Raw genomic sequence first — 24,010 nt, 5'->3', positions numbered from 1 at the left:
TGGCAGTTAAAAAGTTAAGCAAAGTGGACGTACCATTTAAAATGTCTCATCAGCAGGGTATGACTTCCCGGTCATTTACATTTTTGTCAACATTTGGTATGATTAGTCCTAATTTTAGCAGTTCTGGTGTGTGTGTGTAGTGTTATTATGGATTCAATTTGCATTTCCCTAATGACTAGTGATGTTGAACATGTTTTCATGTGCTTTATTTGACATAGTATATCCTCTTTGGTGGAGTGTCGGTTTAAATCTTTTGCCCACCTTTTTTCTATTATTGTGTTTGCTGTCTTAATATTTAGTTGTAAGAGTTTTTTATATATTCTAGATGAAAGTTTTATGTCACGTTTTGCAAATATTTTCTCCAGTTTATGGCTTACCTTTTTATTTTTGTAACAGCATCCTTTGAAAAGTAAAGTTTTTTATTTCAATGAAGTTCGATTTCTTTTTCTTTTTGGCTGTGTTGGGTCTTCATTGCTGTGCGTGGGCTTTCTCTAGTTGCGGTGAGCAGGGGTTACTCTTCGTTGCGGTGCACAGGCTTCTCATTGTGGTGGCTTCTCTCGTTGCGGAGCATGGGCTCTAGGTGCATGGGCTTCAGTAGTTGTGGCTCATGGGCTCTAGAGAGCCAGCTCAGTAGTTGTGGCGCACTGTCTTAGTTGCTCCACGGCATGTGGGAGCTTCCCAGACCAGGGCTTGAACCTGTGTCCCCTGCATTGGCAGGAAGATTCCCAACCACTGCACCACCAGGGAAGTCCCTGAAGTTTGATTTCTTGATATTTTGTTTAAAGTTGGTGCGTTTTGTGTCGTATTTAAGAAATTTGCCAAACCAAGAATCACTAAGATTTTCTCCTGTGTTTTCTTCTAGAAATCTTATAGTTTAAGCGCCTACATTTTAGGCCTTAGTCCATTTTGAGTTCATTTTTAATGGTAGGGTCAAGGGGTTTTGTTTTGGGTTTTGGTATATGGACCTCTAGTTTTCCAGCACCATGTACTGAAAAGGCTCTCATTCCCACATTGAATTGCCTTTATACCTCTGTGGAAAACCAGCTGACCATATATGCATGGTCAATTGGTCAATTCCTGGACTCTCTATTCTGTCACATTTATCTGTACATGTATCTTTATGCTGATACCACATTGTCTTGACTACTGTAGATTTATAATCTTGAAGTCAGGTAATCTAAGACTTCTAACTTTATTCTTTATTCTTCTAACCTTATTCTCTTTTTTGAAAGTTCTTGGGGGTACTATAGGTCCTTTTCATTTCTATATGAATTTCAGAATCACTTGGTCAATTTTTACAAAGAACCTATTGAGATTGTATTGACTCTATAGGAAAATAAGTGGAGAATTGATATTTTAACAATCTCCTTTTCCATACAAACAGTATATTTCTCCTTTTATTTAGATTTTACTTAATTTCTCTCGCTAGTGTTTTAGTTTTCAGTATATAGGTCTTGCACATCTGTTGTCAAATTTATTCCTAAATATTTCATATTTTTTACCCTATTATAAGTAGTCTTTTTAAAAGTTCAATTTTTCATTGTTTGCTGCCACTATATAGAGATACAACTGATTTTTCTATATTGACTTTTTACCCTGAGCCCCTCTCCCCCTTTAAAACTCCATTTTACAGAGCAGGAACCTGTACATACTGAGATGCAGGGCTTTTACATGGTATGATAAGCATTTAAAAGCATGTGAAAACATCAGCATCTTTTCCCATTTTAAGTTAATAAATCATATGTAGCAGCCCTGCAGCCAGATGTGAGAGGAGGGAGTGGTATGGTGAACCTGACCCTCCACAGGCAGTGCAGCCCTAGATTTCTGGGGTATTCTCGAGGGTGAATGGAGCAGGTGGGAATGCATGCAGCCCCTTTAAGAGACCAGGGCCAACCAGCCATCAGGCCGCTGGGAAGGCAGCCCAGGAGATAAGATAAGGCCCCCTGGCAGGTTTAAGCCAGGGTCTTGAGCCACAGTGACTGGACTACTGACAAACAGGAACCAGGGGTGGTGAGAGGAGGTGCAGCTACTAGACTCAGACTGGCACGAAGTGGAGCAGCCTGACCACCCACTGGGGCCTGAAAGGAGAAGGGGGTATTAACCGTGGGTGCGGAGAAAGAGGGCGCTTGCATTCTCCTGTATAGCCTATCATGTTTATGATCATGGTTTAAAAACTCTACTAGACTGTACTTCAAGGCTTTCTCTGTAGTGAATTTTCCATAAATATGTTTATAAACCTCTATATGCTCCCTCTACTGATATCCTTATGCTGTTGTGAGATGCTTCGTTATTGGATTTGGAGACTACCTGATTTCTTGCTCAAACTAGAAAAATCCTGGCAAGGAATTACTCTGAAAAGTCTGGAGCTGCTCATTTGCACATATCTGCATAGATTTGCATGTGTCCTACATGTAGATACGTACTTCTAGGCTGGATTTAGATTTCCCCAAATCAATTGCCTATTTTTAAAGGGATAAAGAGGTGATTTGACTCTACTCATTCCTGCTCACCTTTCTTCTGCATCCTCCAAAGATGCAAAATTATTCCTGCAGCTTTGAAATATAAAAAAGACCACCTGTGACACACAGTTTGTGCAGTTACGAGCAATCCTTTGCCTGTCAAGTTATTTTCCATCTTCGTTTCTATTACAGTTCCTAGCTCCAAACTCCTGGGTGAGTCCGGGAATTATTAAGGCAAAGAAACGCCGTGGCTAAACAGCCAGGAGCTGAAATTGCTTAGGAGCCTTCCAGGATTGTGCCCTGTACCTAGACAGAGAGGCTAGAGGCACATACATTGACCTGAAGACCACCTTCCCACTGTTTCCTGGCCCAGGGCTAGGGATGCTCTGACTACCTTTGTCTGTTCTCCCTCCTCCAGGAACAAATAAAAATATCATCCCCTCCCCCCGATCCTGGCTCCTCTATTGGCCTGCTAGGCAAATATTTCATAATGTGGGCTCATCCAATTGGGCATCATGCCAGAGCCCAGCACCTCAGGTTGCCAGCGTGCGCCAATCAGGCGGGGCAGCCTGGGTGGGACTAGAGGGCTCCTGCTTTCCACATGGGAGGCAGCAGCATTACTCAGGTGGATGGCACCAAGGTGGGACTTGCCACTTTCTCAGAGCTGGGAAGAGGGGACAGGGCTGTCCATCAGCCAACTGGAGGCGACCGGCACTGAAGGGGTTAAGGCCAGTCAGCATGTGTGGCTGTTAATGATTGCTACCCACCAGGGACCTGGTGAGTGTTAAAGGAGAACCTTTTCCCTGTTCCTGAGTGTGAAAGGAGTCAGGGCGAGAGCAGAGGGGACCCCAGAGAAGAGCCGGTGAGTGAGTGGTTATCTGTCTGCAGGTAAGAGAGCACCAATATTCCCATTCCATCAGCTAGAGTGGGCTTTTGTTACAACCGGATACAAATCCTCAGCTTGGGGCCAGATTTCGGTATCATTCCTATTTATTAGAAGGAAATCTTTAGGGTTGTCTTAGTCTAAGGGGTATGAACTACTTGGCACAGAAGCCGGAAATACACATCATTGTCTGTCCTGATGCAGAGACAATGGTTTGGTGTGGCCAAACCATTTGGTGTGGCCACCTTGCACCAAACCAAAGCTGGAGTCTTGCTCTCCCCCTCTCCCTGAGCCATTGTCTCCGGAGAGGGGCTCAGGAGCTCTGGGCAGAAGCACCATCCGCCCCTTCACAGCCGTTTGCTGGGACCAGCCCAGAGGGAAGGCAGGGAGGGCACAGCCAAAGGAGACGGGCATAGCTGTGCCTTTTGCCTTTTATTCTTCTTACTTCAAGTCAGGTGTGGAGAGGTGGGAGGCAGGATGCAAGGGGTGGGGGTGGAGCAGAGAGTTGGCGGGGACTCAACGTGTTAGAAGACAAAGTTTGTCATTTGGGAGCAAAACAAATCCAGGAAGAGAGAGAACCAGTCTTTTGGGTTTAGATGTCTCTTGTCCCCTTGCCCCCAACTGCCCATTCAGGACCCTCATTCCCTCCAAATATTAGGCCTCTTTGACCCAGACACCTTCTCATGACAAGTCAGACTTGTGCAGGGAATGTGGACAAGAGTTTCTTGGCTTCGTTGGAGGAGGTGCTAAGACGGAATTTTCTCAGCTGATTCTGTGTGTGTGTGTGTGTGTGTGTGTGTGTGGTGTGTACTCATGCGTGCACAAAAAAATGAAAGACTGATTTGTCTCCAAAGCAGAACTGTTGACTTTACCCCCTCTTAGCCAGGAACCCTTTTGTCCCCCTGCCTCTTTCTTGGGAGGAAAAAGGTTCCATGACATAATGGTAATGGTAGGCAGCCCTGGAGGGTCTGTTGGGTAGGAACAGCGTGCTCCCTGTGCCAGTCTTGAGAGATAAGGCAAACCCAACCCCCGTGGCTTTCAGCTGTGGTGCTTCCTCCGGCTAAGCTGCCCACAGGCAGACAGAAACCAGGCACAATAAGGGGGAGGTGCCAGCCACCAGACCCAGTGGGACAGGAGCAAAAGATGCCAAGCTTCTGGGCATGTGAGCCAACAAAGAGGGGGAAGTCGGGACTGGGAGAGGAGCCGGCCACTTTCCGTGTTCTGCCTCGTACTAAGAGTTAGCCACACGTAAGACTAGCCACCCTCTGTCCTCACACCCCCAGGAGAAGCAGCCCAGAGGAATTGGTATTCCCAGGCAGGGAGGGCTTCGTGGGCATACAGCCTGCACAGTTGCCCTGTGTCCTCAGAAGGGTTTGGTTTAATGTCCTTCTGTAACCATCCTGAACTTCTTAAGTTTTGAGCAAGGGGCCCTGCGTTTTTATTTTGCTCTGGGCCCTGCCAAGTATATAGCCAGAGCTATTCCCAGGCCAGCCACAAGGGGCAGCAGCAGGATGGTGTTCATATGCTCCAACAGGCATAGGCGGACTCACCTGTTACTCAGGTGTCACTTACCAAGACTGGCTTCTGTCCTGACCGGGACCAGTACAGCATCCCTTTTCCTTTCTTCCCCTCTACCCTCCTCCCAAAGCGTCTGTTTCTTCTTGTCTTAGCAACCCTGCCTAGTCTTCCTTCAAGGCTACTGCGTGGCATGGGGACAGGGGAGGGGCCAGCAGTGTCCCTTACCTGGTCCCCCCCCCCCACACTTTCCTTTTCTTCCCAAGTTCTTCTTTCCATTACCTGGGCTCCAGGCAGGGTCTAGGTCTGGGAGTGCCTCTTCCATTCCTCTGAGATCGTCTCCCCTCCCCTCTCTAAGCCACGGTTATCAATGGACACACTCTGGCACCAGCTTCATGTGCTATTTGTTTAGGAGCAGATTGTATCCCTGTGATTACCACAGGCTCCAGGCTGGGTGGGGGCCGGGGTGGGGACAGGGGAAGTGCAAGGGAAGGAAGACTCCTGAGCCTGCTGTCCTTGGTGGCGGTTCCTCTTCCCTCTCTTCCCCTCTGTGCTGGCTCCTCCCACTGTGGACCGCAGGACCCTGCAGACCATGCAGCCGACCTGTCTGCTCTTCCTCCCTCCACCCTCTCCAGAAGTTGGCCAATCCAAGAAGGAAAATGAGGCAGGAAGGAGGGACAGTTCCTTGTTCTTTCACCTTTTCCAACCTCCGTGATCCTCTCTGTAACCTTTCCCAGTTGCCTCCCCCAGGGCCTGCCCCCAGTAGGGCTGTTAGTAACAATATTTTCAAGCCCTGGAGGGGAGTCTTAATGCATATATTTTATTATTTTTATTATTTTTTTATTTTTATTTTTTTTTGCGGTACACGGGCCTCTCACTGTTGTGGCCTCTCCTGTTGCGGAGCACGGGCTCCGGACACGCAGGCTCAGCGGCCATGGCTCACAGGCCCAGCCGCTCCGCGGCATGTGGGATCTTCCCGGACCGGGGCACGAACCTGCGTCCCCTGCATCAGCAGGCGGACTCCCAACCACTGCGCCACCAGGGAAGCCCAATGCATATATTTTAAAATGATGTATTATCCAAATTAATTTTGATTGGTCTTTGGAATGTATCATTTGATTTTAGATTTTTAACTTTTTTGTTGTTGTTGGTAGCAGATTTCCTTTTTTTTTTTGGTTTAGCTGAGGACTGTAAGAGAACTTGCATTTCCTGAGGACACTGAACACATATCAGCTGGAGGAAGGACAGACTGGTTTGGAGTTACGTGTTTTATAGAGTCCAAAAAGATTAGAACTGGAAGGTGGCTTAGGGAACATCTAGCCCAGTGCTATCCGATGGAATACTCCACAGTGGTGGAACATGCTACAACTGTCCTGTCCAGTTAGGTGGCCTCTAGGCATGGTGGCTCTTGAGCTGTGGCTAGCGCGACGGAGAAACCGAAATTTTAATTTTATTTAGTTTTAATTAATGAAAATGTAAATAGCCACATATGACTAGCAGCTACTAAACTGGATGGAATAGTACTCCTTGTTTTATTTCATTCCTTTATCTTATAAATGATTATAACATCAGCCACTGACTGAGAAACTGTTATGTGCCAAGCATTCTCCTAGGTGCTTTAAATATGTGATCTTGTTTAATCCTCCCAGCAATGTGGTATCATTCCATGTTACAGATGGGGAAACTGAGGCCCAGAAAAGTAAAGAGGTCAGTACTGCTCAGCCACAGCCACGTGCCAGCCATTCTTTGTTTTCATGTTACAGCTCTCTTCAAAAGTTCTCCAAGTCCTTTCCCTTCCAGGTCTCACTTTCCCTCTCTGGGATGTCAAGGGAGCTCACAATGATTTTTCTCAGCACACAGAGGTGGAGACAACAACGTCTCTCTCCAGACACAGTCATTTCCTGGCTGGTTCCACTGGTGGCCCTTGTCCCCAAGCTCCTTTTGGATCTTTTCTACAGCAGACAGCAATCCGGGGAGATTCCTCTGCCCTTTGAGCCCTTAGCAAGCTCCCTGAGTACATGGGAAGTTCCAGATTCCTCACTCCCTGCAGAAGGAGGCGTTCAAAATTTCCCACAATCCATCTGCATCCCTGCTCACCCGTTACTCCCAATCTAGGAGAGACAAGAAGCTGAGCCCTCTCAGGGGGCAGGTGAGAAGCAGTGCTCACACTAGAGCTTTGCTGCCGTCCCACCTGCCTTTGCATCCACACCCCATGCAGCCCTCCGAGGTGGGGGCCTCCTTCTCCCAAAGCAGTCGCCGAGGCTCCTGCCTTCCTGCTCCCATTGATTTATTGCTCTCTTCTTCCCCAGACAAAGCCTCTGCTCAGTAGACTCTTATAGAGTCTGGCTGGCCAGTAGGAAGTGAGAGGGGAGAGGAGGGGCCATGGAGCAGACGGAACCCACCCATTGGATTCCCTTGTGAGAGGATTCAAGACTGAGCTCTCCTGCCTCGCACTAGCAATTCAACATCCCAGAGCAGAACAGCACATGTTCCCTCCTCCCACTGTGGTCAGACCAGTGGCCTGCCTCTAAGCCACTCCACCAGACAGCCATTCAGTGTCTGGGTGTGAGGTGCCGGCCAGGCACAGTGACAAAGAAGGTCCAGGTTGTAAGCAGTTTGTGTGCACCCAGGCAGGTGTGGTCGGACTAACATTTTTGGGTACCTCCCACCCTACATCACACACAGTGCCCAGACCTGTAGCCCGTGGGGGTTAGCAGCAAGAGGGTTTGTGACTTTCACCCCTGTGTTCTTGCAGCGGGCCTTGTGGAGCTGTAGTCTCCCCCCTGAACCATGAGGCTCTCTTCTCTCCCGGAGATGAGGAGCTCAGGTTGGAGAAGTAGCAGGGCCTGGAGACAACCAAGGAGACGGGAACTTTGTCTTGTCTCTCTTGTCACTATAGCTGGGGCAGTGACTCTCGGCTCCCCTGACTCTGGAATGGGCCTTGCCTTCTTCCCAGTGCAAGGACCAGAGACCACATGAGTTTAATGGTTTCCCTGTGTTTACCCCTTCAGAGCATCATCACCTTTCTTCCTCTGCTGTCTAGTCTGGTAGGAAATTTGTGTTGTCTTCTAAACAGGCCACCACTTATTACTACTGTTTCATTCCTAAAACGAGGAAACTGAGCCATGGAAGAGCTTGACGCCCACAGATTGCTGGATTGGGAACCAAGAAGGCATTTGTAGCTTTTGAGGGTGTGGAAGGAGGGGCACCAGCCCAGCTGCATTACTCTCCAAACACTCACTTTGTACAATTCGTTCCCTGGGGGTGGGTGGGGTGACTGCTGTCTGTGGGACACCAGGACCAAATCTGCTGAGCTAGGAATGAGGAAGGTTGGCTCGAGTGACCTTCCATGGGCCTAGAAGCAGACAGCTGGGCTTCCTCAGTCTCTGAAGGGTAGGGGTTTGGGATTTGGCTCAGAGCTTGGCGGTGGGGTGTGTGTGTGTCGGGGGGGGTGGTAATTAATTATTGCTCTGCCCGTTACCTCTTGGGCCTCTTTCCAGTTGCTGACTGTCGGAGAAAGCAGGTTGGAGGCTGAGGGGAGGGGACTGGAGCCCTTTTCCCTCTGCTTCTATCTGCCTTAGCTGGGGGCCACTCAGGGGAAGGATGAGAGAAGGAAAATGTGGAGCTGGAGCCGTAGAGAGCTCCCGTTTCTCCTTTCATTTCCTTTTCCCCTGAGCAGGGACAGCACAGAGGCACAAGGGCAAGGAGCCTGAGGAACCCCAGGGAGCTGGGTTGCCCCAGTTTTCCAAGTTGGGCCAGCGTGTGAGGGGGGAAATGCCTCTCGAGCTGCCTGAGATGACTTCTGTGCTCAGAATCACAGTTCTTAACACCTGGAAGGGCCGTCGGTGTTCAGATAGTTAAGGAATGGTCATCCCAGCAATGACACTCAGTAATTTATCAACCAGAAAGGACACTGGCCTGGAGTCCTGGAGGGCCCCAAGGTGTCTCTGGATCACATAGAGGAGGGGAGGGCCGGTTATTAAAATATTGAAATTCTTCCTTATTGGAAGAGTAGCCCTTTACCAACCAATATGGAAGAACTTCAGCATTTTAATAACTGGCATGGTTATGCTGAGTATCCACTCTGTTTATCTTTATTTTTCAGAAGACAAGTGGAGTTCCATAAAGTAAAATAATCAGTTTGAAGATAAGATCATCCAAGTTGGGGTAGATCAGCATGAAGATTCCCCATGAACTTCCCCTGAGTGATATCTGTACTCTCCCCCTCGCCAGACACACACACACTACACATAAACACACACGCACGCGCTCACGTACACACAGTGAAGCATTGCCCTGACTAAAGAGTACACAAGGCCCCCATACCCTTACCTGCAGTTGTAAGCTTGAATGTCCAGGCTCAGGAGATTATCTAGTGAGAGACTAGAGAAGGATGTCCACCTAGGATGGAAGGGAGGAAGGCTGGATCTGGATCCCTGATTTGTAATTTCCATCCCTTGGCTACTGAGCCAGCTTTTCTGCTTTCTACCTGAGGTAGGGGCCAAACTCAGGTGAAATTCCCCCAGTGTTCCATGATTGGTCATAGCAGGGAAGGAAAAGGTGTTTTGACCCTTTGGGGCAGGGAAGGGGCTGTGAGGACAGACAGAGTTTAGCAGGAAAGAGAGCAGCCTGAGCCTTATCTCCTAGGCACTCAGCCCAGTAGCCAGCATTTTTGGATGTTCCAAGCTTACTTGGAGAAGACACTCTAATCTTGCCAGTTTGGAAATGACTGTGGCGCAGGAGGAGGGCTGGAGCGAGGGCAGGGAGGAGAGAAGAGAGTAAATGCAAGTACAGGGCTGACAGCTGTGTCCCTAGAGCCTGCAGGACTGGTATTTTGATCTGTTGGCAGCATTTGGAAAAAAGACAGTGTCAGGTAGAGGGGCCTTTCCCACGTGCAAATACCTAGAGGTGCCACCAGGGCCGACCCCTTTCAACCTCCCCTTTGTGTGGCTGCGGAGGGATTTGGGTGGGGAGAACTTGGCTAGGAAGTGTACTTTTTCCTAGGAATGACGGGGGTTGGTGGGAGTCTCAGGAATCAGGCACATCAGGATTGTTGAGAATGTAAACCAAGTTGTTTTTTCATTGGGAGGGAAAGGTAGAACACATAAAGCTCCTTGAAAATGATGATGAGATCCAGAGGGGAGGTGGAGAGCAGGAGTCAAAAGTCTCCCCACCTTCGCCTCCTTTGTCGGCTGCAGAAATCCTCCCTGGTGTGTGGACAGTCTGAGCTTGGAATTTGCTAGCTGGGGGAGAAGGAAGTGGGAGGCATGGGCCATAGCAGCCCTCCTTCCCACTCGCCTCACAGTCCTCTATCTAATGAGCGATAATGCCAGAAGCCAAAGCCTTGTCTGGATGGGAAAGCCTGGCGGGGCTCATTCTCAGGAGCTCTGGGGACGCCGCAGCTTGGTGTCCTGCAGATAACCAAGAGGGGCCCAGGGTGGAAGGAGTTGAATGTATCTCTCTAGTCCTTCAGTATTTATCACGGTGGGACCTCTGGGTGTCCATCCTGAGTGTGTGGTGCGTGTGTGTGCACACATGTGCAGACATGCATGTCTGCAAAGAGTCACGAAGACCCGGGTTGATTTTGCTCCTTTTGACTGTGTAGTGCCAGGTATCACTCCAGATAGATACCGATTCTCGGGGAGGACGTTTGGAGATGAATCAGTACACAGTTACCTCCATAGTGAGGCTGTCACTAGCGCCTGAAGTTAGAGGCTGCAGGTGTTTGTAGAACTGTAGAAAAGCCCAAACTAGATGGAGGACAAACGCTTGGAAAACGGAGAGGATCTACCTCTTTTCTTTGCAATTGATTGGTTTTGGCACTTCTGGAATGCCAGTCCCCGCATTCCCAGCCCCTGCTCCATCCACTGCCATCTTAAGCCTGAGACTGTGTGTTTTTCATTTTCTAGCTCCAGTACCTAGCATATTTCTTGATTTTTTTTAATATTTAAATATTTACTTATTTATTTATTTATCTATCTATCTATCTATTTATTTATCTGGTTGAGCTGGGTCTTAGTTGTGGCAGGCCTCAGTTGTGGCAGGTGGGCTCCTTAGTTACAGCACATGGGCTCCTTAGTTGTGGCATGTGAACTCTTAGTTGCAGCATGCATGTGGGATCTAGTTCCCTAACCCAGCCTCCCTGCATTGGGAGTGTGGAGTCTTACCGACTGCGCCGCCAGGGAAGTCCCTCTTGATTTGTTTTTAAGCAGAATAATCATAGGCATTATCTCTTGTGCATAAAATAGTTCACATTTTGAAAGTTTCCAGTTATTATTTCATAGAATTAGAAAGTACCTCATCTGCATGTGAGAAAACTAAGGGCCAAAGAAGTCAAGTCACCCTCATGTTGGACCTTGGACTGAAAGCCCGGTGTTGCCAATTCTCTTCTCACTGACGGCACTGCCATTGGGGCCACCTTCATAGGTACCGTGGATAGGGGAACACCTAGTGGGCAACTCGGGAGTTTAGGGTTGCTCCTGTCTTCATAGCAAAATCTCCTTTATTGCTTGAGATTCCCCCTTCCCTTGGGTGGAATTCAAGGAGTCCATTTGGAGATGGATTCATAACCATTTGTTCTTGAGAAATGGAGGCCTTTGACATCCCAAAAGAAAGGGAAGAGGAGAGGGAAAAAAAAACCTGATTACCTGTCCCTGTTTCCCTTTTTTAATGTTCCATACCTGGTAAGTTCTTCCTGGTGTCTAACCTAATGAAAACCTGTCATCTGTGCAGTTTAGTGGCAAAGGAAAGAAACTCCAGCCAGGCATTCTGTGTGCTCACTTAATCCTGAGGATTTCAGAGCTCTCGACAAGCAGGGGAAACCCTTGAGCCTTCCTTCCTCCTCCTGTGCTATCTTCAGTGGGCATGGGAGAAGTAATTTAACTTGCAAGTTAAGCAAAGGCTGTGGGAGGCCCCTGAGCTCAAATTGAAGGGAAAGGGATATTTTTGTCTTCTAGAGGAAGAAAACTCTTTTCCCAAGGCACCTCCACCCCTCCTTCTGTGCAGATGAGCTTAATTTTCTTCCCCTCCTAATGAAGATGGATCAAAGCCAAGCTATATATTCAAGGGGGAGCCAGGCAGGGGAGCTAAGTGAAGGGGTGAGGGGACAAAAACAGAGCTGCTCTCATGGAGAGGAAGTAATTAATTTTAAGAGAGAGCAAAGATAGGGAAGCCCTTGGTAATAGAATGTTAAACTCCAAATGCAGGTGGCTAAAAATTAAATCAGAGCATATGGAGTTTCTTTTGTTCATTCATTCATTCACTTATTCATTCAACAAATATTTATTGGGTACCTACTGTGCACAGGCAGAGACCCCAAGCGGGCATCAGGAGAGGGCCCAGCTCTCCATAACCACAGCAGGGCTCCAGTAACTGGATTAGGGACTGGAGAGGTGGGATCTGGAAAGTGAAGCCACTTGTCATCAGGATAAAGCATTTGCAGATGTACCACTAAATGGCTGAATATATTGACCTTTGGATTTAGGATTAGTTGCTTAAGTATCAGCAGCTGTTGACCCCAGCTATATCCACCCAGCTTGACTCATCACGGGTTAAATAATTATGTTGTCCTTTTCCATTCACTGATTGCTTTGTTCTCTGAGTTCTGTCCTCAATCCAAAAAATTAGATTAGCTCCTCCCTTTCAGTGTCTGTTGACATCACAAAATTGCCATAACAACAAACTATGATGTCACCAGAATGCCTGGTGCTGCTGAAAGGAACCACATTGGTCAGAAAGACTTCTGTCATCCAAAGATAAAAATGGAATGATATCAAAAGCCAGAGGAACTGAAATTTGATATCAGAAAAGAACATCTAGGCAGTATAAGATAACAGTGGGTCCGGAGCTTCCTTTCCTGGAACCCTTCACAAACAAACAAGGCACTTACTGAGACTGATTGGAGAGCAGGCTTGCCTGGAGGCAGGGACTTGGAAGAGATGACCTTCAGAAGCCCCTTGCGTGGAGGGCCCTAAGACACAGAGGACGTTAGGAAAAGGAGAGATGTGACCATCTTGGATCTCTGGAGAGTTCAGAGTAGCTAACAACGATGCAAACCTCCCTGCCCCGAGCAGATCTGACAGTTTCCAGCTGGAATTTATTACATTGCAGCTGGGCAGATTTACAGAAATAAACACATGGTGACCCCGTCTGAGCCTCATTTGCTACCCTCTTCCTCCGAAGATTTGGGAAGAAGCTTTTCTTCCATTTCACCCAAGCGGAGAAGCCAGTCCTCGCCACCAGCTCTGGCTCCGTGACACCCACGCCCATGTGCTTCACTTGCCCTTCATCTGCTGGGCCACCCCAAGAGGAGGGCAGGCAACCTGGGGCTGTGTCTAAAGGGAGTGTGTAGGGGGGTGCTGCAGACAAGCTTCGTGTTCATGATGCTCCTGTCCGTACAGAAGGCTGGGCAGGCTGGGAGGAGAGAGAGCTTCCCGGCATCGGCAGCAACGACAATAGCAGCACGTGAATCTGGAGCCTCATTTAACCCTTGTGCCCACTGGGTCGAAAGGGTCTCTCTGAAGCAAGTGGATTTCAGCCCAAGGGCCTGTGCTCTTGGCGAGGGGAGGCAGGGAGGGCTGTCTTCCTGCAGGTTGGGCTGGCATGGGTTTCTGCCGTGCAGATGGGAATACAGCCCCAGACTCCTCCGTCTGCCCAGCTACTCTGTGTCCTTAGCTCGGTGAGGTCAGACTACCTGGAAGTTGTACACCTGCTCCGTGTACTCCGCCTCTCCATTTTTGCATTTTCTCCTTGGGCACCTGAACTGAGAAGATGTCATCCCCTGCTCACTTATTCTGCCTCTGGCACTCTGCCGGGCAGCGTTCTGTCTGAATGCTGGGAAGCTGCAGGCCCCCTAGGGCACCTGGGCACCCCTACCACCAAGGGGCCCTCCCCCTTCCTGGTGCTGGAGCCAGGAGGAGGGGAAAGAGCAGCGCCTGCCGCTGCCACGTGCACCTGGAGCTCAGCCACGGCACGGCGAGCCGGACCGGAGGACTGACTTCTCAGAGGGATGGTACGAGCAGGGTGGCTGGTGGGTCCTCTGAGGCTGCCAAACAGGGGACAAAGCTGCCTAAAAGATGTTGAAGTTTCGAGCTGATCGACGGGTCAGGTAGGGATTTCTTCAGTGGGCTGTGAGTCAAGTGAAGTGAGAGCTGAGTGGGCAGGTCACTGGATCTGGGGGCGTCAGAGTGAGGGGCCTGCCCCGTGTGACCTGGAGAAGGGAGAACAGTTAGGTCATTGGTTGCTGCATTGCAGTGCTTGTGAAGGGGAAGCTGTTTTGAAATTGGTAGCGCCGGGAGGGAGCGAGGACATCATTTGTAGGGGTTACTGGGTAGGAGAGTCTGGGGCAGGAAGAAATTTGGTGTCCTCTGAAAGACTTGTACCAGCTGACAGCAGACGGTGTGTGTGCCTCTGTGTGTGTCTGTCTCTCCGTCCATCTATCCATCTGTACCAGTGCCTGCAGGAAAGGTTCCAGCCGAGTTGGCACAGGGACTGTGTACAGCAGAATGGGCCGAAGGGAACGGAATGGGTGGAGGGGTGTCGGGGGGCAGGTGATCTGTGCCACTGGGAAACAGCAGAGACCTTGGTGCCTCAGAAATCTTAGCTGTCACAGACTGCCTGCCTCCACCCCTAGATGAGGCAGAGCCAGGGATGAGGGTGACTGGAAACGGCTACTGTTCCTTGCAAAGATCCCCTGTGGTTAAGTTGAGGAGAGCATCCTTATTGGACCTGGGAAGAAGGGAGGAGTAGAGTTTGAGAAGCAGGGAGCGGGTTATCAATGTGCTAGAGTTAGAACCCAGGCCGAATAGACACTGGCCAGATTTAGGGTCCTGGCTGCAAAACCAGATTTCCACAGAGGCTGTGGCCACTGCCCACTGGGCTTCTGTCTCCCACATGTCTTTGGATTCGATCTGAACATGACTGGTTTGGAAGCTGAAAACATACCCTCCGATATGATCTTTAGCTTCAGCAGACATCTTAAGGGCTGGGAAGCGTCCTTGGCGATGGAAGGGTGCTCTCCAAAAGGTTGTTTTAACTTCTCTCATGCAGCTGAAGGGACCACACTGTTTTCCCCTGGTGCTAGCTAACCTGCCACTTGCCAAGCAGAGCGCTGGCCCTTTGCTGTGGGCGTGCGTGGTGGCCTGGTACTAAGACCCACAAGCCGCCGTGCAGCCTTGGTAGGCTCTGTGCAGGCACCAGCTTCTGGGGGTGGACGGAGCATGCTCTGGGCTCTTACAGTATCTCCCAAGAGGGGTAGGTGAAGAGGACCTTAAAATTGTTCCAGCCCCCCGCTGGCTGCACGCTTGAATCTCCCACAGCTTTCTTGCCAGGTGGCCCTCTGCTTTCAGAAATCATCTCAAACTGCTGCCATGTATGGCTTAGACCCTCTGCACCAGCCCCTCCCTAAGCTCTGTCCGCTGCCCTTCCTCCCTTACCTCCCTGCAGAGCCACCGGGAGCTAGCGTGGAAGCCAGCCAGCCAGAAGAGCCACAGCTCCCAAGGGAGCCTCCCATCTGCCTCTGCACAGACCCCGGCCCTGGCCCATGTTCGCCCCTGCTTCCTGGCAGGCTGTCCGCACTACCCTCCCCGGCCACAGCATCCCTTAATTAGATCTGACTGAGAGCCAGCACTCACCTCCATGCTGGACAGCTCCTGAGGTGTCGGCTAGTCAGGTAGCCCCTAGACGGGGAGGCCCTGGACTTGGGGTGTGAGTGGAGCCCAGCCCAAGCTCAAGGATGGAATTTCTGGATGTCTCATTTCATTTGAAGAAAGAGATAGAGCAGGAGAGGAAGGAGTCCAAGGTTGCAAGAGAAATCTTTTAGCAAATAATGAGTGAGCGGTTTTTATGTGGAGCCCTGGCAGGAGTTGTCCCTGGGAGGAAACCAGCCAAACACCAAGTCTTGACTATTGGAGCCCCTCCCCGCCCCCCACATACATGCCCAGGATGGCCACTGAAAGGGTTAAGTGGGGTTTCTTTCCAGCCTGGGGATCTCTAGTAAGTAATTAACACTGTCAGAAAGACATCTTCCTGCCCCCTCCCCTCCCCTCCCCTCCCCAAATGACCTTCTACAGCCCAGCCCTCTGTCTTGCGGCTTACGGTCCCACTGGAGGACAGAGCAACGAGCTCCTGTGTGGTCGCCATCCCTGTCACTGCCTAGGGCCTGTCCGCCCTTTAGCCTGTGTCTCTGCCTTCTTCGTCTTAACCACAGCTTCTCTCTCTTTTGCCTCCACAGCCATAATGAAAGACGGAACACATTTCTACACCCACTGACCGGCCAGGTCCCAGAGGAAAACAAAAAGTTTGACTTGAAAATGTACGTTTACCCCTTATTTGCTGTTTGGCCTTTCTGTCCTTAACCACCATCATCCCGCTGCCTCTGTGTAGCTAGGAAGAGGAAGGGCAGCGGACAGAGTGGGGGTCAGAAAGGAGAGCAGGAGAGGTTTAGGGTCACTCACCTCAGTTCTGAGGACTGGAAACTCCTGAGACCCATCTGGCTTGATACCCTCAACCACTTTTTCTGGAATCTTGCAGGTCCCAGGTTAGTGCATCCCATGGGCCGAGCTAAAGGAGTGAGACATGTCTGAGGCTGGCATATCAATCACCAGGGGCCTCTGAGGAGAGCAGTGAGGGAATCCGCTATGACCACGAGAGCCAAATGCTAATTCCTCTGATGTTGGCTCAGTAAATGAAAGGAAAAAAAGATAATTAAATGACTCTCACAGGCCGAGTTCCAGAGTCCTAGGGTCTAGGTTTTTAAGATAAATTTGCAGGAAAAAAAGAGGAGACTGTCCAGGGTTACTGGCATATAATCTCGGAAAAGCAGCGGCAGCCGCTGAGAGGACCCCTCGGGAGCACTGAGGGGACCTAATTTGTGCTGAATGCTGGAACGGTGAAGGGCAGGGTTGGGAAAAGGGATGGGTGGCACCCATTGTCTCTTGGTCTCACTAGTCACTTCTTTTTTGGTCAACTTGAAATCAGATCGACCTTGGACATGTCCAATAAAACAGGTGGGAAACGCCCAACTACTGCCAACAGTGACCTATCCAACCACAACATGGTGTCCGAGGTCCCTCCAGAGCGGCCCAGTGTCCGGGTAAGTCCGGTCCCCCACGCAAGCTGCTGGGGAGGAATCCTAGGAAACGTATTAGGCTGCTTACTTTTTTCTGCAGGTTCCAAAGAGCAGGTGACGTGATGCAGGAAGTGGAGAGTGGGGAGGAAAGAGGGCTCAGACCAGAACCATACAGAAGACCAACATCTAGACCAGGGGTTCTCAGCCTTAGCACTATTAGCATTGGGGGCTGGATAATTCTTTGTAGTGTGGGACCATTCTTTCTCTGTAGCATGTTGAGCAGCAGCCCTGGCCTCTACCCACTAGATGCCAGTAGCCCCCACCCTGTGACAACCAAAAATGTCTCCAGACATTGTCAAATGCCCCCTGTGGGACAAAATTGCCCCACCCTCACTGAGAACCACTGATCTAGGGGGACAGCGAAAGAATAACTCATGAAGAATGGCAATTGGGTGCTCAGAAAGGAGGAGGAAGGAAGAGACCATCAGGAGGAAGTAATCAGAGAAGAATGTTGCAAAGAGGTCCAGTAAGATAAGGGCTAAAAGTATCCATGGGGTTTAGCAACATCGTGGTAATTGGAGACCCTGATAAGAGCAGTTCAGTGGTGTGAGGAGCACAGAAGACAAAGACAAGCTGGAGAGGGCTTAAGAGGAGATGGGAGGGCGGATACAGGACACTGAAGAGTAGAAAACTGCTCTTCTATGAAACTAGATAGGGCTGCGCGTAAAAAAAAAAAGAAAGAAAGAAAGAAAGAAACTAGATAGTAAATGGGAGTGTAGTCATACAATGGAGGACTCTCCAAAAATTAAAAATGGACTGGAGCGAGCTGTATAACAGGGATGAACCTTAACAACATAATGCTGAGGAAAAAGCAAGTTGTAGGATATGAAAAACGTGGTATCATTTATGTAAAATGTACAAACATGAAAAGTAATTCAGCGTTTTTATAGATAAGCTTGCAGTACAGACATATAACCATGGACAGGCATACTAATTTGTGGTCAGTGGTCACCTCTAGGAAGGAAGAAAAGGTAATGAGATTGGGGAGGGGGTTCAAAGGGAGTTTCAGCTCTACTTGTTATGTTTTATTAGGGAAAGAAAACAACATGCAGTGGTGATTTAGTCCCTTCTTTTCTGAAATGTTTGAAATATTTCAAAAAAGATTTTTTAAAGAAACTTGACTGTGAAGGGAAATGAGGGGTGGAGGGTAGCAGCTAGGAGATATGCAAGATGCAGGGAGGTTTTCTTTGTTTATTTTGTTTTGTTTCAAAGTGTTAAGGGTAGGAGGGGAATGACCCAGTAGGTAGTTTCAGGAGAAAGGGCATCGCCAATGAGTCATGTTTGTGTAGAGACAGGAGTCAGGTGCAAAGGTGCTGTCAGCCTGGATAGGGGAGGGGCCCTCTTCCTGAGGCTGTGTAAGATAGGTACGTGAAACGTGGCGGTGGGGCTAGGAAGTTCAAGACGCTCCCACCTGTTGTTTTCAACTTTTGCAGGGAAGTAGGAGGTAGGGTTTTCTGCTGAGAAGAGTGGGGTTGATAGAGAGGCATTGGGGGGTGGGGGGCTTCAGAATAAGCCCAAGGGTCAGTGGTCAACAAGGAACATTTGGAATATTGCCCAATAATACTGAAGGGTCATCTGAGGTCATAGACTGAATCTGTGTGGCTCTGATCCACAGGTGTGTGTGGTTTTTCTCCAGCAGTGCTATGGCCTGGCAGATGGTTGCATTGACCTAAGGTTGAGGGTTGCTGGGAAGCTGTGGCAGAAAGATAAGGAGGCTAGAGTATTACTGAGGGGTTGGCAGGGGAATGGCTGAAGTGGCAGGGAGCAGCTTTTAGGCTGCAGAGAGCAGGTGAAACTATGACAGATGACGGACTGAGAGAAAAGGGAAAGATTTTAGGATTTACATATTCTGAGGGTGGTGGATGCCTTCTTCAGATGGCTGATCTCCGCCATTATATGTGGGTTTTTACAAGTAAAGTACAGAAAATAATTTCATTTTCCAGTTTGGGAAGTACTTTATGATAAACCCCAGTTTCTTCTTTCCTTCCTTCTGCAAGTATTTACTAAGTGCTTATTGATAGCTGGACACCTTGCTAGGCTCTGGTGATAAAGAGATGAACAAAACAAAATTTCTCCCTACAAAGAGCTCCCAGTCTCGTACGGGAGACAGAAAGTCCACAGTTCTGTTGCAGTGCGACAGATTCTAGACTATGGGAAGTTTCTGAGAAGAGGGAGCAACAACTACTCTGGGAGAACAGGGGGGTTTCGGGGACTAGGGGGGCCTGCACTAGGCTGTGAAGGATGAGTTGGGATTTGGTAGTGGACAAGGGAAGTGGGGTTCCCCCGCCTCCCATGGTGAGCAAAGTCCTAGGGAGATGGGAGAGAACCACTCGGAGTTTGGCATGACCAGCGGTGGTGCCTTTCCGGTGGAGTGGCAGAAAGTGGGTGGTCCCCAGCCAGATCTTGTAGACCTGTCCTTGTGTGCTGTGCTGAGGATTGGAATTCTCTCCTAAGTGACGAGAGGTAGTGAGAAATTTTAAGCAGAAGAGATGACAACCCATGAGGCACCAACAGCGGCATTGGAGAAGAAAGGACAGGCTTGAGATCCATTAAGAAGACAGACTTGTCAGCCCTGCGTAAATGGTGGTGTGGAGGAATGGAGGGAGGAGGGGATGGGGTGAGCTTGTTCAGAGTTCTGGTTTGGGCCACTGGGTAGATTGTGGCCCAGTCACTGAGATGAGAACTACGGAAGAACCAGTTGGTTAGAAAGAGGATGAGTTTGGTTCTGCACTTATTTACTCCTAGTTGGACAACTAGTGAGCAAATGGACTGGGACAAATGAATCTATATCTAGATTCATTCTAGCAAATGAATCTAGATATAGATTAGGGAGTTTTCGGCATATTGCTGGCAGCTGAGGCAATGGGTATGGATGACACTACACAGGCACAATGTATGACGAGACTAAAAGCGTAAGTTTGAGGTCTGTCAACGCTTAGAGTGGAGGTGGAGATTGAGAAGGACTGGCCACAGATGCAAATATTGAAGAGTAAGGAATAGTGCCCCAGAAACCAAAAGAAGAGTTCCGGGAAGGACAGAAAGGCTCACATTATCGGTGCTTAAGGATGTCAGGGACTGAGTGGCCTGAGTTGACATTGCAGGGACCATTTCTGAAAAGAGTGGAGGAGGTTTAGGAGTAAAGGCAGGAGAGGAAGTCAGGACTCTTCCCAGCAGCCTACCTCTGAGGAGAAAGAGAGAGAAGGGAGGGAAGGTGTTACCTGACGGGGACAGCTGGTGGAGGGTGGAGGGGGCCGTGAGGGACGGTGAGAAGGAGGAGAGAGAACGACTGAGAGAGACAGAGACAGACAGTGAGAGAGAGACAGACAGACAGAGGGATGCTTTAAGATGAAGAGAGCTGAGCATGTTTGCTTAGGAGAAGCAGCCAGTGGAGGAGGAAAACATGAAGACAGATTTGAGAGGTTATCAATGAAGCAAGTCTCAGAGGAGACAGCAGGCTGGGCCCGATAGCCTTGGAAAGGAGGAAAACGCCTCTTCTTCTGACATTGAAGGGAAAGAGACAAGGAGAGTGGTAAGGGCAGTAATTTTCTGGGTAAAAGGGTGTGAAATTGAGGAAGCGCGTGTCTGACAACCTCAATTTTCTCTGTGGGGGCGGATCCAAGCCACTGCGGGGAAGGCAGCGGCGGGCAGGTCGCTGGACTCGGGAGAGAGGTGAGGGTGTGCAGCGGAGCGCCAGGGACTGAGGGTCACGGTGGCCTCATCTGTACTGTGGTGTGGTTGTTCTCCAGCAGCACTGTAGTCTGACTGTGAGTGCAGGGAGGGTGGATAATTTGATTAATCGGGGATTTAGAGTTTCAGAGAAGATCAAGTGGAAAGGCACTGGATAGGGTGTTGGTGTTGGACAGTGCGGTTCATCTATTCCACCAGGGGGCCTATTTGTAGGGAAACAACTAAAACCAGGAGGTAGCTCATGGATCCAGGGAAAAAAGGCAAGTATTGAGGAGTTGGGGATCTCAGTGGAGTAGAAAAGTTGGTGTCGTTTAGGGATGGAGTGAGACAGCCCAGAGGATGGGATGCTGTGCTCAGAAGATAGGGATATGAGAATTGACAGGGGCTTGGGAGCTGGCCAAGTCTAAGGTGTTGCCATGGGAGTGAGTGGCTGGGCTGGAAGTGGAGGATTTTGGACTTGAGGACATCAAGGTAGTTTAAAGTTAGGCCACTGGATGGGTCATCCTCCCTCTCACTGTGGAACAATGAAATTGTCTACAGTGATGGCAAGATTTAGAATGGAGAGGATGACTGATATCAAAATCCTTAGACTCGGGCTTTCCTGGTGGCACAGTGGTAGAGAGTCCTCCTGCCAATGCAGAGGACACGGGTTCGTGCCCCGGGCCGGGAAGATCCCACATGCCGCGGGGTGGCTTGGCCCGTGAGCCATGGCCGCTAAGCCTGCGCGTCCGGAGCCTGTGCTCTGCAACGGGAGAGGCCACAACAGTGAGAGGCCCGCATACTGCAAAAAAAAAAAAAAAAAATCCTTAGACTCTGAAAAAAGAAGCTAGAAGCTGATAGTGGTGAGAAGGGCTAAACAGTGAAAGATCACTGATACTTCGAGAAAGAGAGATTGTTGCCAGAATGTGGGGAAGTCCCAGTGGCAATAAGGAGCTAGGAGAACACCCATACATCCTCCCTGCTCTGTGGTGTGCTGGACATTCAAGAATGAATAGGGGGCTTCCCTGGTGGCACAGTGATTAAGAATCCGCCTGCCAAATGCAGGGGACGTGGATTCGAGCCCTGGTCCAGGAAGATCCCACGTGCTGCGGAGCATCTAAGTCCCTGCTCCACAACTCCTGAGCCTGCGCTCTAGAGCCCGCGAGCCACAACTACTGAGCCCATGTGCCACAACTACCGATGCACGCCTGGAGCCTGTGCTCCACAACAGGAGAAGCCACTGCACTGAGAAGCCCGCACACCGCAATGAAGACCCAACACAACCAAAAATAAATAAATTAAATAAATACACTTATAAAAAAGCAAAAAAAAAAGAATGAATTGGGCTTGGAGAAGATGATGACGTAGGGAATTTCCTTGAAGTTGAATGGGTCTGAGAAAGCATTATGAAAGAGGTAAGGAGTAAGGCCAGTAGAGAAGGATAGGCCAGGAGTGAAATGAAAAATCTTATTTTCTCCTTAAGAAAAAGCAAAAAACACACATCGCTGTGAGACAGGTAGGACTATAATTTTGAACCCCATTTTAGAGATAAGAGAAAGAGCAAAGAATCGAAAGGCCATGCCCTTGAGTTAGTAAGAGATCCAAGCTTCTCACCTGGGCCTCTTAACATGAGGGCCCCCAGGGCCCTGGAGAGGGATAGCTCCCACCAAGGGCAGCTCCCCTTGCGGGTGGAGCAGGAAGGAGGAGAGGAAGAGTTAAGCTGGCTGCTCTCTGCATCCCTAGGCCACCCGGACGCCCCGCAAGGCCATCGCTTTCGGCAAGCGCTCGCACTCCATGAAGCGGAACCCCAGTGCTCCTGTCACCAAGGCAGGCTGGCTTTTCAAGCAGGTGAGGCCTCCTATTCCATTCTGCCCACTGCATCCCTGCTTTCTCCTCATAGTGCTGTAATGCCTCTGTAGTTATAACAGCCCATGTATATTTTGCTATGTCCCTCCAGGTCCTATTTTGGTATAGCTCTGCGAAATCTCCTAATTTAATAAAGGCTCAGAGAGGTTGAGTATCTTCCCAAAGTCTCACAGAGAAATTAGTGTTATATTTGGGAATTCAGCCAGGTCTCCTGATGGGCAGATGCAATGACTTTGAAATATGCTGTCATCAACCCTATCAGAGCAACCCAGTGGCTCAGTCAGCAGGGCCCTCTTGCTATGAAGGGAGGGGGATGTCTCCTCTACGTCTAGGGGTCCAGTTCTCCTCGTTGACCTGGCCATTATCCCTGCCGGACCTTCTGCTCACTCTTTCTGGCTCATCGCTGCACTGTTTATCTTCCCTGGGGGAGACACTGAGGCCCAGAATGACAGAGGTGGAAGGTCACAGGCAATAATGTAATGTCATTCCCTGCCTCTGAGGGCTCTTGGGGGTTGCTGCCACTTGTTAGTCGCAGAGCTGCAAACAGAGGCAGGATGTCCTTATAATGAGTGCAGCACTCTTTCCACTGCACACACCCACCTCCCCAGGCCCAGGTCACAGACTATCCTGTCTATTCCCCACTTCTCCTGCAGGCCAGCTCCGGGGTTAAGCAGTGGAATAAGCGCTGGTTCGTCTTGGTGGATCGCTGCCTCTTCTACTATAAAGGTGAGCTTGCGCCTGGCACTGGCAGGGGCTGTGGGAAGCCAGGGCCCCCTCTTTCTCATTCTGCCCTGTCACAGGGCTCGGTTTCTGATGGATGTTGGGGGTGGGGGGGCACGTATCCCCCCTGTGGTTTCCGGCACCAGTGGCACGTGACAGGGGATAAAGACAAAGCTCGCATTCACTCACTCATTTCACATTCGGCAATATTTACTGAGTGCCTACGAGATTTCAGGCAGAGTTCTAGGCCCTGGTGGGTGGTGTGGTGGATGAACAAGACAGTCAGATGACAGAGGGTGAAGTCCGGGGGAGGGCGTGGGTGGGAAAAGAAAAGGAGGAAGAAGACGAGGGTCCCTGGTCATCACTAGCAGGTCACCTGCTAATTGGACCTTGTATGTTGAGCTTCCCCCATCCCACTGGAATGTATGATCCGATCTGTGTAGGCAGGATTTTGGGGTCAGTTTTGTTCACTGCTGTATCCACAGCACTGAAAACAGCACCTGGCACATAGTAGGTGCTCAATGAATGTGGAGTAAATGATTATCCCCCAGCTTCTGCCCCCTTTCCCCACCCCAACACTCACTCCCTTTCCTCCCCCACAGAAAGGAGGGCAAAACTCTTATAACTTTGGTGCAGCAGCCTCTAGGAAGTTATTTTTAAAGTATGTACAGCAACAATATGTCAAGGAGGGCAGGGAGGAACTAGTGAGGGTTGATGACAGTGACGGTTCTGTCACACTGATGCCGTGCAACGAGGCCTGGGCGCTGAGGAGAG

General features: G+C 49.7%; 1 protein-coding gene across 15 annotated transcripts in view; it reads left to right on the top strand.

Moving 5' to 3' along the window:
- PLEKHA6 (pleckstrin homology domain containing A6) overlaps window positions 1-24,010 on the top strand; it is a 137,659-nt gene that overhangs the window by 76,870 nt on the left and 36,779 nt on the right. For 14 of the 15 annotated variants that reach the window (XM_060289530.1, XM_060290073.2, XM_060289859.1 and 11 more), the window contains 4 exons: window positions 16,088-16,168; window positions 16,834-16,948; window positions 22,394-22,498; window positions 23,170-23,242. In XM_060289530.1, the coding sequence (XP_060145513.1) occupies window positions 16,088-16,168; window positions 16,834-16,948; window positions 22,394-22,498; window positions 23,170-23,242 (374 nt within the window). Of the gene's footprint in view, window positions 1-13,610; window positions 13,964-16,087; window positions 16,169-16,833; window positions 16,949-22,393; window positions 22,499-23,169; window positions 23,243-24,010 lie in introns of those variants that run through there. The other variant, XM_060289804.1, reaches the window with a different exon arrangement.

Source organism: Globicephala melas, chromosome 1, assembly GCF_963455315.2.
Source record: "Globicephala melas chromosome 1, mGloMel1.2, whole genome shotgun sequence".
NCBI classification, from domain to species: Eukaryota; Metazoa; Chordata; class Mammalia; order Artiodactyla; family Delphinidae; genus Globicephala; species Globicephala melas.
This window is presented reverse-complemented; position numbering and strand designations above follow the sequence as displayed.